Source organism: Poecilia formosa, unplaced genomic scaffold, assembly GCF_000485575.1.
Source record: "Poecilia formosa unplaced genomic scaffold, Poecilia_formosa-5.1.2 Scaffold93, whole genome shotgun sequence".
NCBI lineage: Eukaryota > Metazoa > Chordata > Actinopteri > Cyprinodontiformes > Poeciliidae > Poecilia > Poecilia formosa.
In genome coordinates this window covers 1,195,012-1,210,349 of record NW_006800032.1, presented here as the reverse complement: position 1 = coordinate 1,210,349, position 15,338 = coordinate 1,195,012, and the positions used below count along the sequence as shown (strand labels likewise).

At 39.4% G+C, this 15,338-nt stretch overlaps 1 protein-coding gene across 12 annotated transcripts in view; it reads right to left on the bottom strand.

Moving 5' to 3' along the window:
• The window catches only part of auts2a (activator of transcription and developmental regulator AUTS2 a), a 335,460-nt gene that overhangs the window by 268,710 nt on the left and 51,412 nt on the right, over positions 1-15,338 (bottom strand). For all 12 annotated transcript variants that reach the window (XM_016674296.1, XM_007557979.2, XM_007557978.2 and 9 more), the window contains exon 3: positions 5,593-5,805. In XM_016674296.1, coding sequence (XP_016529782.1) covers positions 5,593-5,805 — 213 coding nt within the window. The remainder of the gene's footprint in view (positions 1-5,592; positions 5,806-15,338) is intronic.

Below are 15,338 nucleotides of genomic sequence, written 5' to 3'. Positions count from 1 at the left end.
TGTAAAACTCAGACAGGATTGTGTTGAGGCACAAATCTGGAGAAGGATCAAGAAAAAAACATTTCTGCTGCTTTCACTGTTCCAATGAGCTCATTGGCCTCCATCATAGGTGGATGGAGGAAGCTTGGAACCAGCAGGACTCTATCTAAAGCTGAGCAATGAGAGGGGGGCCCTTAGTCAGAGAGGGGACCAAAAACCCAGTGATCGTCCTGTCAGAACTCCAGGGTTTCTCTGTGGACAGAGGAGATCCTTCTGGAAGGACAACAGTCTCTTCAGCAATCCACCAATCAGGTCTGGATGGAAGAGCAGCCATTCCTTAATAATAAGGACATGGCAGCCTGTTTGGAGTTGAGCAAAAGGCACCTGAAGGACCTTCTGGTAGAGACGGGCACGTTAGTCAGTGATAAAGGGGAAGATGATTCCAGCAATGTCCAGAGACACCCTGGATGAAAACCTGCTCCAGATCATCTGGATCTCATAGTTCAATGGGACAACGACCCAAAGCACATGGCCAAGACCTCAAAGGAGAAGCTTCAGAATCACTCTTTGAATTTCCTGGAGTGGTCAAACCAGAGCCTGGACTTAAGTTTAATTGAACATCTCTGGAGAGGTCTAAAAAATTGGCTGTTGAACGAATCCATCCAACCTGATAGATCTTGAGAAGAACTGCAAAGAAGACTTGGTAAAACTGCCCAAAGACACGTGAGAAAAATGGTGGCATGACGTTCAAAAAGACCTGAGGGCTCAACTTGCTGTCAAAGTTGAATCAACAACGTCAACAACGTATTAAAACAAATGCTGCGAATACCTACATGAATGTTATTTCTTGGTTCTTCACATTGGCACATTTGTGGCAGAATTTTGAGTTTAACATTTTTAGTTTAAGACAAATTTCTGTATCTGTGGGGTGTGCTGGAAAAACGAGGCAAATTCGTGGAGGCCCCACCTCGCAGCTTGAATAAGTTAAAGCATCTGCTGCTAGCTAGCTTCTTGGTGCCAAATCCCACAGCACACCCTCCAGGATCTAGTGTAGTCCATGACGTAACAGGTCAAGTTCAGCACAATGATATGACAGCTCAGTGGATTTTAATGCGTCTTCTTGTTTTTGTAAGGACAGACGTGTCATGAATCACCCCAAAATCAAAACAATATGACTATAGAGCTCGTCTAAAAAAGTTGAGCAAAGTTAATTTAATGCAACACCCTTTGACCTTTCAAGCCTGAGATAGTCATCTCAAGAAAACCAATCTGTAACTTCATATGACACTGGAGACGAGAAACTAATAAAATGACATCAATAGCAGAGAGGCTGGGGATGCTTTTGATTTATTCTGTATCACTAACCACCTTATGTATATTCAGGTTTAACCCCTACCTGGGCTCAATTTTCAGAGTTGGGTGTAAACTTGGAGGGGAGGCAACATTTGCAGCTTACGACATCCCATAGATCAGCACACTGGGTCAATGTCAAAGAGAAAACGAAAAAGAAAGCAGAAATATTCGAGCCGCGCTGGGAGAGGAATCGAAATGAGGGAAATATAATTATTTCTTTATTCAACAGGAAATGTTCTTCTTTCCTTTTTTGTTCTGTCATTGTGACACTGCTGATAACAGCCGCTGTGCCTTCCGACTGTAGGTTTTCCAAAAATGGAGAATTAAACCTTGATAGAGACGTCTGATATTTATAATGTAACCTTGAATAAGGACAATAGTTTAAGATTTATTTTCGGCGGAGCCAATGAGGAGATTATAGCTCTGCTGGCTAGCTCCGAGAACAAAAAAACAGGAGGTGGCAGGAGGCAAAGACGATGAGCTTTACAATTATGCAAATGTCATTAAGTGTGACAGAGAAATTCTGCAGTGCGAATGAAGGTTCGTGGGTCAATCTGCATGTTGACAGGAACAAAAAAACATTGTTCTAAAAGTCTGAGTACTTGCAGCAGCAGTCTGCCTCATTAGGTCATCAAAACCATATTTGATACAACTGGAAGAAACACACAAGGAATTCACTGAGTTTAAAACGTACGTTTTTTTTTTACAGACTTCTTCATTTGTGATGGCCACTAAGAGTTTAAAAGAAGAAAGTTCCACCTGTCAAGAATCTGAACTTAGAAAATACTTGTTGAGTCCTCATACTCAGAGTCCATCCTATTGTACCATCCAACAGAATGGCCTCTTGCTTCGATTATGCGGATAGGCCAGTGGCTTAAAAGCATTCCCGACTCCTCGCTTTAGACGAAATGCCTAAAGCGACACAATCATAAGACTCTATGTGTGTTTTGTAGACTGTAGAAATCCACAAAACACACATGGACTGGATAAACAAAGGCTTTCTCCCCTTCTCTTGGATTTTGTCTGGTAGATTTTTCTACCAGACAAAATTTTTCTACCAGACAAAATCCCTAATTTGTTTGATCAGCGAACAAATTAGGGCTAATCTGATGCATAAATTTTGTATATTGCACATATATTGTAATTCACATGGTAGATTTTATGGTCTTGTTTTAGGTTTTAATAAACATAACACCTGTAGACTGGATTTAATTTCCCTATATGCGTCTATTAGTCCTGTAAGAGATCACACAAGCTCAAATAGGCAAAATGTAGGTCAGGCTGCCTTCAGTTGGAGCCACTTGAAGCTTTCAGCATACCCAAGGAAGAGACTCCTCCTGTACAGTCCAGCATGAAATACAATGCAGTCATGTTGTTATCAGGTCTTTGCTCTAACATTTGAGTAGCACATGTGTAGGTGAATGTACCTGTACAGGTGAATGTACCTGTACAGGTAACATGTTCTCTCTGCTGGAGCTCATGCAGCTCTTGAATTCACAGCTAAAATAGAGTGACCCTCGTCCAGGGAGATAACAGAGCTCAACCTCAGAGGCTCTCTCTGTGCATGTGGCACTGTGTGCACTTACTGTATGGAACCATAGGAAGGTCTGTAAAAGTCATTGCTGGCAGAAATTTACTGCTGCATCAGGGTAACATAAATATTCATTTGTGACCTTGTTACATTGCTGCTCACAAAAAATCTCCTTCAACAGACTCGTTTGTATGCTCTCATCACCGAGAAGGCATACTTCACACTGAGATCACTTTGTCTATATTGATTCTACTTTAATGAGCTATGATGGCTTCATGTTATGGAAGTGTTTTGGAAATAAAGGAATGCAAAACAAAGTGATGACAGAAATAATTCATTGTATTATTTTTGCCGCTATAAGCGAATGAATAGGATATTGTTCTGTTTCCATTGCTACCCAGGACTACAGTGGTTCAGACACATTGCTGTCAGCACCACAACCATGCAAAGTTGGTGCTTACAGAGGCATCAACTTTGCATGGTTTCTGTACTCACCATAGAGCTGAGACTTGTCAAAGTGTTCAATGACATCTGCTTGAATACAGACTGTGGAAAAACCACAAGTGCTGGTTCTGTTAGACCTCAGCGCAGCTTTTGACACTGTTGACCATGATACATTATTGAAACCACTGGAGAATTGGACAGGACTCTCAGTACTCAATTGGTTTGAATCTTACATAAAGAACAGGAATTTCTTTGTTTTAATAGGTAACTTCTCATGGAAGTGGACAGAAGTGACATGTGGGGTACCACAAGGCTCACTCCTAGGACCCCTCTTATTTAGTATCCAAATGGTCCCACAAGCTTGGGTTATTACAGGAAATAAGATTAGTTAGGAAGACCGATCAAATCACCCCAATTTCCAGAATAGACTTTAAAATACTGTAGATAGTTTATAAATCAACAGATTTGTAATCAACCCATTACAAATCTGTTGTTGTACCAACCTTCCAGATCTCTCAGGTCTTCTGGTTCTAGTTCTGCTCTGCATCCCCAGAACCAGAACCAAACATAGAACTCTAGAGTTCAGCTTCTATGCACCACAAATCTGGAACAGACTTCCAGAAAAAAGCAAAACCGCCGAAACATTAAGTTCCTTTAAATCAAGGCTAAAACCCCACCATCTAGAGTTGATTTTGAACCGTAGTAAATGGAAGATTGACCAACATATTTGATGCGTGTTGAGGGTTTTTAATGATTTCATGCATCAAAATTTAAAGGTTATTACTGGTTTCTCAATTGTTGACTGTATGGTGTCTATTTTAATGACTTCTTATTGTTGTATTTTTAAGATGTAAAGCACTTTGAACTGCCTTGGTGCTGAAACGTGCTAAACTAATAAACTTGACTGATCGATCGTTTGAGTAACTGTGTCAATAAAAATCCCCAAACAACCAAAAACAAATAATAAATGTGAAATAAAAACCACACACAACTGAAACCATAAATACAATGGAATAAAATGTCTCTGTAAACAAAAATGCCTTTCAAAAACATTTATCACTACAATGATTATCTGATGTCGTCTGTTGATTTATCACTTCACACCCAAATGAAACATTTGTTTGTGGTTATGATGTCACAAAAAGTGAAAAAGGGGGCTGCCAATATTTTACGCATTAATGGAATTCGATTTATTTTTTATTTTTTTGCTGTATATGTGAAGAAAGCACCGCTCGCTGTCGGCACACGAAATGCTCCTGAGGGTGAAATAACTTAAAGTGTATGTGCAACATGGCTGCAGTGCAATCAGCACAGCAGGTTCTTAAAACAGCTTATGATTATGGAGTCAAAGCAGCAACCATCACTTCTGCTGAAGAAATACTTTCGCCCCCCCCTACGAAATCTGAAGAGCTTTTATGAATAAATCACAAGATTTTGTCTGAAAAATAGCAAAGCATGACAGCAGAGACGCAATGTCAGCAATGTGGCTGTGCTAGTGTGAGAAAAACCCCCAAAACAACTAAGAGTAGGGTTATATATGTCAGCTCCCTGCTGTGACAGCAATATTAATATTGTCGTATCCATACGGAGGAATGTTGAAATATTAGCACTGCTGTCAGCTGATTAAAATATTTAATCCCATTAATAACACACTGGCAATGTGATTAATCCCTACGCCTAACTTTGTAAGTCTGAAATATAAATATGCACGTCCCTCCTTCTGTCTCACTGCAACCAGTTAAAATGCAAAATGAGCGACCAGCGAAATTCATGCACGCGAAATTTCAAGGTTGCAACATGCCCAACTTTTGTCGTTTCCCTGTGTGTCGAGTCCATAACCTGCTGCCTTTCGGTCAGAATAGGCAGTTCAATTAATCTGCATTATGTAACTCTCAGGCTTTAAAACTTTCAGATTAATCACATGCTTTACCGCACGATTAACCACATTCACCGCCAACACATCTGAATGCTAACAGCCCTGATTATTAGCCAAAACTGCTCACTATTACTTAGGAAACACCAAGTCAAATAAAGTGACGGGAAACATACAACATGAACTTGTAGTTGTGGGACGGATGATGCCGAAAACAAAGTTCTGCCACAACAAGAGCCGACTTGTGGAAAGTTTTTCCTGAAACTCTAAACCGCTAATCTGACTTTACACATTACCTGACAAGGTGAGCCGTCCTCTTATTTATAGCTGCCCATAAAAGTAATTGACAGCTCTCATTTCTACACTACAATCCACGCAGAAATACGTTCACGCATCAATGCACTTAGCTCACCGTCGCGCGCTTCTTCTTCAGGCGTTTCTTCTTCCTCTTCCCCTGTGTGTGCGCCAGGCGGGGGTTGTTCTCCTGGTCTGACGACTGGTGCTGGTTGTGGTTGTTCCTGCATGACTCCAGGCTTAAGCCGTTGGGCAGTTTGGGAGGTTTCTTCTTGTGCAGGGGGCCGGCTTGGCTGTTTCTGCTCTCCTGGGGCGCCAATGTCATGTTCTTCTGCAAAGAAAGACAACAGCAGGAAGCTAAGTTAAAAAAAAAAAGAATAAAAAAAAAAAAGACATTTGATTCTCCACAAAAGCAATGCGTGTGACAGCACGAATCAGTCATAACGGTGGCCTTAGAGGACTCTGCAGCCGTCGGTGGTTTGTTTTTCTATATCAGAGAAACTTGTTGGCAGACAGAGGAAAACTCATAAAAATCCATTTTGACATAAACCCAACATCTCCAATGAGCGTTGTAAAAGTTGTTCTAAAATATATTTATGGTGCAGAAAGGATTTAAGATCCAGAGTGGAGGACGTTCTCCTGCAGAGAACGGGAGCAACAAGAACGTCCTTCATCAATTTTCCCTACATTTTTTTCTCCTCCCATTGGTTGTACAAAGACAGAGAGGAAAAAAGAGACTCCAGCTGCATTTAAACCAGAGCGACTGAGCATGAAACCTGATTCTAACGATGCACAAGGGATTCCTGAGCTTGTTTAGCCGCAGTGGAAATCACTTCCTGTCCACAACTGTGCATGCAGACAAAACAGACATCGGATGCTGACCAGAATTGGCCGGGTTTCAGCTCGACTGGCGCTCAAAAATCCAAAATGATGAACGCCTTATACCTACGTACCACGTAATGCTGACTCAGTGCATCTCAAATAGTGGAGCTTAAGTGTCAGTGCGATGATTTATTTATTTATTTTTTTTTGTATTTGTAGTAGTCATTTTTAGTGGTTGAACTTCAAACAGGCCTCAAGCCACTAGGTGGCAGCAGTGCTCACACTGATCTTCTAAGTGATAGAAGAAGTAACCTATGATGCCAGGGACACTGGTGTTCAGAGCTGAAGGAGGAGAAGAGATGGAGAAATTTGTGAAATGAAAAATGGCAGAGGTGACAGAAGGTTCACTGTGAATGTAAAATGTTATTCACTTTTTGTCTAGTTTGATAAGCTAAAGATAAGCTAAATATTGTTAAGCAATTGTTTACCAATTACAAGAGGAATAGGTGAATAAAGCCGGCAAGCAATGTTTAGAGTCAAGAAGAGTTTTAAATATTACTGTGTTTAATTTAAAAATGCATATTGCAGTGAACTATTTGTACTTTTTCTCCTTTGAGAATCACACAGACTGAGCGGTGTTGACTAAATGTTATAAATCAAAAATAATAAGCTGAATTTCATTTTAAGACTTTAAAACGATTAAATGAGGCGCAGCGTCTTCATTTTTAAGTCATCACAGCTTGTTTTATTGCTCTGTTTTGTATGCAGAATGCTGGTGCCAGAAATGTATACAGAGGTTTTGTACAGATAAATAATTAAATATTATCAGGTTCTCAATGATATTCAAAATGTATGTTCTCCAATGGGGCATTACAGAACATAATTGAGAACCTGACAAAAGACTAAGTTAGTAATATTAAATATCTGGAAGTTGTCCCGTCAGACCGTCAGTTTCCAAAACACATGCACTAAACAAGCGCACGCAGGGTCAGTGCGACCCCGCCAGAAAACACAAAGTAAAATAACCTGCGTGATCTACGTGACTTTTAACCCTCGAGTGTCTTTAAAAACTGCAGGAGGGTTAAAAGGAAGCCGCATTTCTGACTTTATAGCCAACTGCAGCGAAGGCTGGATGCATAATGGGAAAGTTGTTATATTTTATTCTTTTGAGTGTTTGGCCTCTGTAATGGAACGTGCTGAAATTGAAATGCAGGCGGCTTTGTGGAGACCTCAGAGTTGAGGTAAAGGTCAGTATACTCCAGGGCAGAGCTCAGCAACCTTTCAAATCCAAAGAACCATTTTTGCCGTCGTTCCTACCAAACAGGGCTTGTTTAGAGTCACAAAGTCTACTTGACCTACACGAGAAAAAGAAACATATAATGCATACTATCTGGAATACATGGATCGATGTCTTTTATTTACTGAAAATGAGAAAATATGAAGCACACAGTTTTCAGCCGAATGACACAAAAGATAAAAGAAGTTTCTTTTGTACCTTAAGAGTCGTTCTGTGCAGAGGCAGCATAAAACAGAGAACTTAGCCTTTCTGATTGCCTTTACATGTGAAACCTTTGCACATTTTCAGCAACATCTAAGAAACACAAAACCCTCATTATTCTAATTCTCAAAAAAAGATGCTAAATACAAGTTAAAATGTGCAATGTGTAATTTAGTTTTAATATATCACTATAATTCCGTTTTACTGTGAATGCTTTCCAACATTCACTGTGACTTTATCTCCAAAACATAATTTATGAGCACTCGTGGCAGAAAATGTAGGAAAAAAAATCATTTTAACACCAATAATTAAAAGAAAAATCAGCCATAAATCATACACGTTCAGTTTTATAAATCACATTTTGTTGCACAAACTACACTGAAAGGAGCGCGGATGATAATCCCCACTGGGAGATTTTTCATTACATCAGATGATCTGGAGTGAAATCTGGTTAATTTTTGTCAGACCTACCAGTACAACAAAAAGGAATCACAAAAGAAGCTTTTGTTTTAGGTTAATTTCACAACGGACATCAGATTTTGTTGTCAAAGTAACCATCTGGACTTCTTCATGGAGTTTTGTTCACTTGAGTAATGTGTACAATAGTAGTCGGTGGTCTAAAGCAGCAGATGATGCCAACATCTTAAGTCGATGGCTGACAGGCATCACAGTGGTGAGCCAACATCAACCCTTGCAGCAGGCGCACTTAGCCACTTCCACACCATTTTTAATTAGCACAGATGGCCAGGCAACACTGTAAGAAATACAGCTTTATTGCATTTGAGCTGCTAGTGAACACATAAAAAATAAAAATCAGTGATCTGAGGACGCTGAAGTTATTTAAGGTCTAAAACTTGTATGAACAGGCTCATAACACTGACTACAAGAGTAAAGGACTAGCCTATTTACTATAGCCACCGACACAGGAGTCAATGATAAGTTAGCTTTGAGCGGAAATTCATTTAGAGGGTATGAAAGTAAAACTGCAGTAAAAATGAACATTTCTGTGGAAAAATATTCTTAACAAAATCAGAGTGACAGGATGAGAGGTGGACCAATCAGAGCTGAGGATGACAACATTGAAAGCATCCCAGACCCTCCTGCCACAAGAAGTCATTATCTATATTAGAAGCAGAGGTGACATCATGCCACTCTGTTATATAGACGTCACCATGAAGCAGAGTGGTTAGCGCTAGCTTTAAAGATTGACAGAGTTTATATTTTAACTCATCTGTGCCAACTGACATTAGCAATTATTGCAGCTACTAGCATTGATCAAAACACAATCTGGTAGTGTAGATTTCATCCAAACGCATTTTAAAAATGTCAACCTTTACGAAATATAAATAAAACGGCACAATTGTTGAGCCTAGAGACAGCACCCAGACCTTATCTTGTAAATTAGCCGTCTTTGTGCAAAAACTACCGCAGATGAACTCGTAGACACCTAAACAAAAGAGCAAACAGAGAAACTACTTCTCTATTTTAGAAAACAGGGCAGTAGTTGCTAACTAAGGATTTTGCCCCCCCAGTGTTTTGGCACATTAAATTTCATGAATAGTTGTGGTCTGACAATTTAGTTTAATCATTGTTCTATTTTTTTTTTTTAAACTAATGAACTAAACTTGGATGCGGGAAGTAAATGCTACATTTTTAGTCCCACCTTCCTTTTTCCTCATAGGAAATCAAAGACAAATGGATGAGATCGCAGAACGCATGTGAATGTAGAAACTGCCACGTTTACATTCTGTCACTCAAAGCCCCTTTTATCCGGCAGCAGATGAAACGGTTTTGATAAACACATTTGACAGCGCAGGTTTGATGGACTGTCAGAAGACCAGGAACCGACTTGTGGAAGCAGCAATGTTACCGAGCGGAGCGCTTGTGCTGGAGAAGAAGCAGAAAGCAATCCGACTTAATTTAGACGGCTGCATGCAGGCCTCACAGTCACAGCATGACTTGAATCTGATTCAGGCGGCCGGTGGCGGCAAGAATATATCAATAACCTGATCAAACACTGGGCAGAATGTTATCATTTATGGACCAGCAGCACTGTGCATGCTGAGAGATATGCTAGTAGCAACTTACTGCAGGTAAGTTGAGGGAATGTCCATAACTGTGACCCGACTGGCAGTGTGGGTGGCCTACCAGGGAGACTTCCTAACCCATACATATATCTGTGGTTTAGTATTAGCCGATACAGAAAAACAAGTGCTGCACTGACTCAAAATGTAGTTTTTTATTTTTTTATTTTAATAGACATAAATGTACTGAATTACTAATTTATTTGACAACTCGGCACCATTACAGCACATTTAAGTACACCAGAAATGTCACAGGCTTGGTCAAACGCACAAAAACGACAACTTTAATTTGTTCAGGCAGAGCGACAACAACCAATGAGAAATAGATAATAAAGAAACTAAAACGGAAAACAATAGGTTCACTATCTTGGTCAAACATGTAAAAAATAAACTGCAGCAAACTTTCACGAATACCCAATCTAGAACTTTTTTCCAATATTAGGACCGATACGGATAATAATATTTGATCGGTGCATTTCTACCACCTACAGCCCCAATTTTGTTCTGTTGTTTGACTCAACAAAATGAATGAGACCTGAATGTTTCAGTAGGTATCCAGTTGGAAGATTATAATCTATATTTTTTGTCTGATACGCAATTTGCTTAATGTGTCGCAACACAATGGTCTGGTCTGTAGTTTAAAGGGGTGTGTGGATATTAAAAACCCTTATCACATTAAACTAAACCTAATGCAGCTTTATGCAAATAACGCTCCACCTTCCTAAAGCTTTGATCCTGTAAACAAACGTAATTTATTTCAACTTACTCCCAAAATTTATTTCATCTCATTCTACACAATGCAGGCGCTCTGTCTGCGCCAATAAAGAGTCACTCGCCTCAGCATGTCAAATGTTTGGAGCGGCTCCTACTGAGAACCACATAATTCTGTCCATATCTATTTAACCACCTCATGCACTCACATTTAACACTGAACTCTCATCTCCATTCATGACGCTTGGAAAAAAATCAAATGTGATACTACATCACAGTAACGCACACACTCTATAGAGCTAATGTTTTAAAAAGAAAACATTTCTTCAGCATGTTTTAATCAACTTTTAACTTGTTTTTAGATGCAGTCATCTTATACAATCTCTATCTTGGATCAACAATGATTCCATTGCAGCTGTAATGACAACCGACTTTGACTACCTTTTTTTTTTTTTTTACATCATATGGAAAGAGTTAACATGATAATTGCAATACTAATGGTTTTTATATTTTTGGTTTAAATATTCAGTTATTTCTTAAAAGATTTCTAAAACTTGACCTTTTGCAAGGGAGTTTTGCTGCCGTCTTACACCTGGATACCGTTCCTTACACAGATTCCCTGTATTTATTGGACAAGCAAAAAAGAAAAGAAGGAAAAAAGAAAGATGAGCCAGAGTCCCATCAAATCCTACCTTTAGCCCAGCAATTATACCACGTAGCCCAAAGTGAACTTCAGAGTTGGCAGACGGTGCATATAAGGAATGAAATCACAGCCAATTTTCCATTATACACAGCTAAGAATAAATCCTCCACTACTCTAAAACAAGCAGTTGCTCACTGACAGACCACCCTGAAGTATGCTTTGTGTCTCTGCAGAGCATCATTTCACCAGCATTACTGTTGTCAAGAAAGAAAGAAAGAAAAAAGAAAAAGAAAACATGGAACAGAAGCGAGTTTGAAAGGCGTGCTCCAAACACTGACTCATGAAATCATTTCTGAAAGCCTCGATTCACTCATAGAAAAACAAGAGCATGCATCAACTAATCTCGTTTGCCTTTCCGCCCACTCTCATCCAAGGCAAATAATGCAACATGACATGCATTGTCGGAACAGAAAATAAGAGAAAACTTATGATGGGACTCAGAAGGAATCGCTCGGCGCCAACACTGACAGCAGCGGCCGTGCACAGAGACGATATTTGGCGGCGTTTAGTCTGAATGTTTATCTACAGGAAACCTCGGCAAATTAACAAAGCCAGAACGGACGGATTTTTAATTATCTTTTCTATAAAGCTAAACTAGGATGAATGTAATTACATTTACGGTCAGCAGACATGCCCACGGCGTCCGTGTGTCCAGGTATCGAGTGAATTATTGCCTCTCAGGGAAAAAAAAAAACACCCATGAATGTCTATAATTGAAAATGTTGAAAATACAAATGAAAAAGAAAATAAGAAAAGTTTCAAAGGGCTCTGTGTTGAGTCTGTGCTATATGTTAGATTCTGACACAATAGGAAACGTGTTTAAGACACAAAAATTGTCATAGGTGATTGGTTACAGTTTTATTTTATGATGTCTTCATCATGTATTGGTGTCATCAATCACAAGGCTCCCCACTGCAGTTTTGTTTGGGAGGCTCAAAATTCCCCAGGTCAGACCTCGCTGCGCACTTTGAATACAATCAGTGTCACCATGATTAACCGTTTTTAAATTCAGTCAATCGTTTTTGTTAATTTTTTTTTTTCATAATCCACTGTAGTTGTAAGTGTAGCACGTTCAGCTTCGGGCTTTTCCACTTTGCGTGTTTAGCGAATCAGACGATGTAGAGTTGGTTGGGAGCAAAGCGAATAAGACTTGTGATGTAAATTGACAGGATGTAAAAATTCATTTTAAATTAACATTCAACATTTTATACAGACGGTCAGAGACGCTTGCGCTTGGGGTTGCAATCCTAAGATTTAAAACAACACGTAACAGCTCTTCTGTGCTGTATGCTAGCCTGTTAATCTAAGTTTTAACACCAAAGCAACATATTATTGGTCTAAGGACGTAGATTGATGAAGCTACAGAAGGAGATGCAAAGCTAACCTTATTGTGGTTGAACTAAAAAAATAAAAATAAAAAAAAATCACATGCACTTGTCCAATCAAAGATAAATACACTGATAATGGTGGATAAATGTGTCAGGCCCTAGTGGAGAGCGGAGTATGTTAACTCCAACCATCTTGTTGAGCAGTGAATTGTCTCTAATGCCTCAGAGTCCCTGCCTGATTATCACATTTCCAGCCCGTGGTTAAGAGCATTAAGCCCACTCTAAGTGGTGAGTCAAACACATTATCAGAAAATTCACCACTGTTGTTTCCCATGATGCAATCAGTTAGAAGTTCAGTTCGGAGCGTTGAACTGCTGCCTCTGTGTGTGTAAGGGTTCACGCCTCGCCGAGCAGGAAGCACCGACTCCATCTCTCGTAGCCCCTTAAGCCCGAGCCTTGATTGCAAGTGTGCAGAACTGACTTTTAGACACCAATGTAGAGGATGAAAATCTTTTATTTTTACGATTTCGTGTGGTCGGCAGATTAAAGGTTTAGAAAACATAAGAGTCAGTGGGCGGAAAAAGGGCTTAGAACAGTATAAACGTCGAGATTCTTTAAGCTCAACAGAATTAGTGGCTCCACGTCACTCCGACCAAACATTTGGGTGGTCCTGCCGCCTATAATTTGAACTCAAATTAGACTCAGTTCGTTGCTGTTTTCACCTTTTTTTCCCCCCCCAATATCCCATTATTTTAAAGGATGTTTCATGTTAAAACTCGTAGTGAACTATGTGGGTAGAGACTGTGTATAACAGGCAGAGTGAGGACTAATGAGTTCATACCGACTTCATGGGTCCATTGTCCCCTCCACTGCACACACAGATTCTCAGAATCTGATACACTGAAGATTACGACTACTAGTAGTATTTTGTCAATTTCGCAGCTGTTTCCATTAAGTAAGAAACTCAATTAAAATCACACGTGAATAAGTTTGTCCACGCGAAAAGTCGTTAACATCATCCTCCAACTACTTCCTGTTGTCGTCTTCTTCGTGGTTTGCGCCAGTGGCAACATCCAGTTGTTGATCATGTGACTCGGCTGATGCGAAATAGTGTTTCCACTGCAGTTTTGCGAAATAAACCAACTTCGACACGACCAAAAATAAATAAATAAATACATAAAAATCACCTCATCCTAGCGCCAAAACTTTTTTAATTAAAAACTTTAGATATTTATATATATAAACTGCTGTGTTTGCATTAAGCAAATCTATTTTCAAAATGTCAAATTGCGTAATTATGTGGTCAACGGAAACACAGCTACAGTTATATGTCCAGGTCTAGCTTTGTTTTGTTTTTCCTTTTTTTATGAAAGTATATTGTAAACTTGTATGTCTGGATGCCAACAAGGTTGGTCATTTCAATGGAAAATGAATCTATAGTCCTTTAAGCATACACATCCCTACGAGGGTTTTATCCTAGAGCAGCGTTTATTCATGCACTCACACACAGACTGGTAGGCAACTTGAGGTTAAGTGCTTAATTGTTGGATTACGCTCTCAGTGTGTTCGCATTATCTTAGTTCAACACTTCAATCTTGTTTCCTGTAGCCGAGGAAGGGCTGATGGCGTACACAAGCTCGTTGTGGTGGATGCTCCTACCACCACCACATAGTGTTAGTATTGATTTCTTTATTAGTATAGTTTAAGTTATTTCATTTAGACATATATTCTAATGGGTGCACACTTTAGTTAATGTCTGTCTGAATGGTTTATTTATATTTGTGTTTTGAGGTGCTGCTGATAGGAACCAGCTGGTGGAGGATCCTGGGGCAAACCATCCACAAACTACTGAGACTGAAGGGGGAGATGCCAAGATTATTATTTAATTTTGTCACTTAAAATATTCACTTATTGTTTGTGCTAAGTCAAAGTTATTTGTTTATAGAATGCTTTAGTTAATTTTGTATTTATTTGTTCTTTTGTTTGGTCAGACATCCCTCCTGTGGTAGATTTGGGTTACTCCACCCCTATTTAAGCAGCCTTTGTTCTTTGTTTGGTAGGTCAGTTTGTTTGTGTTTAGTTAGAGTTCAGTTGACCTCAGTTAATTTGGATCCAAATTTGTTATTTANATATCCGGTGTCACGTAGCATCTCTCTTTGCACTTGTAGATAAAACAGGAATTAAATGAGGTAAAGGGAAAAAAATAAAGCAAATTAATTAAATGATCTGGTGACAGTTTTCCAGACTTAGTTCAAGGAACTGATTAGAAAATAATTTAATATATATGTCATTTACTTCACCAATCCAAAATAGGTTTAGTGACAACAAAGTCAAATTTCTGCATGATAGTGCATCTCCTAACTGAGCTGAGTCTCAGAATCGTCGTGATGTGACGGATCATTTGTGAAAAGATTGATCTCCTCCACCTGTAAGCAAGCAAGGGGCAGAGGCGAGGAAAAAGGTGAGCAGCGTGCACATGGCCATGATTGACAGCGCTAAGACCGTCCTCCTTGCTCTGATTGGTTGTTGCTAGTCAGCACTGGGAGAACTCGGAGAAGGCAGCTCTACTTTTAACCATCTCACCCTGCACAGACAGACAATCTTTATCAAACAGAAAATATTTCTACTGTACATGAAGAACACAACACCTGTTCAATTCTTTAAGTGTTTTAATATACGGTTTGCTACAGCAGGACTAATTCATTCTACATCAATATA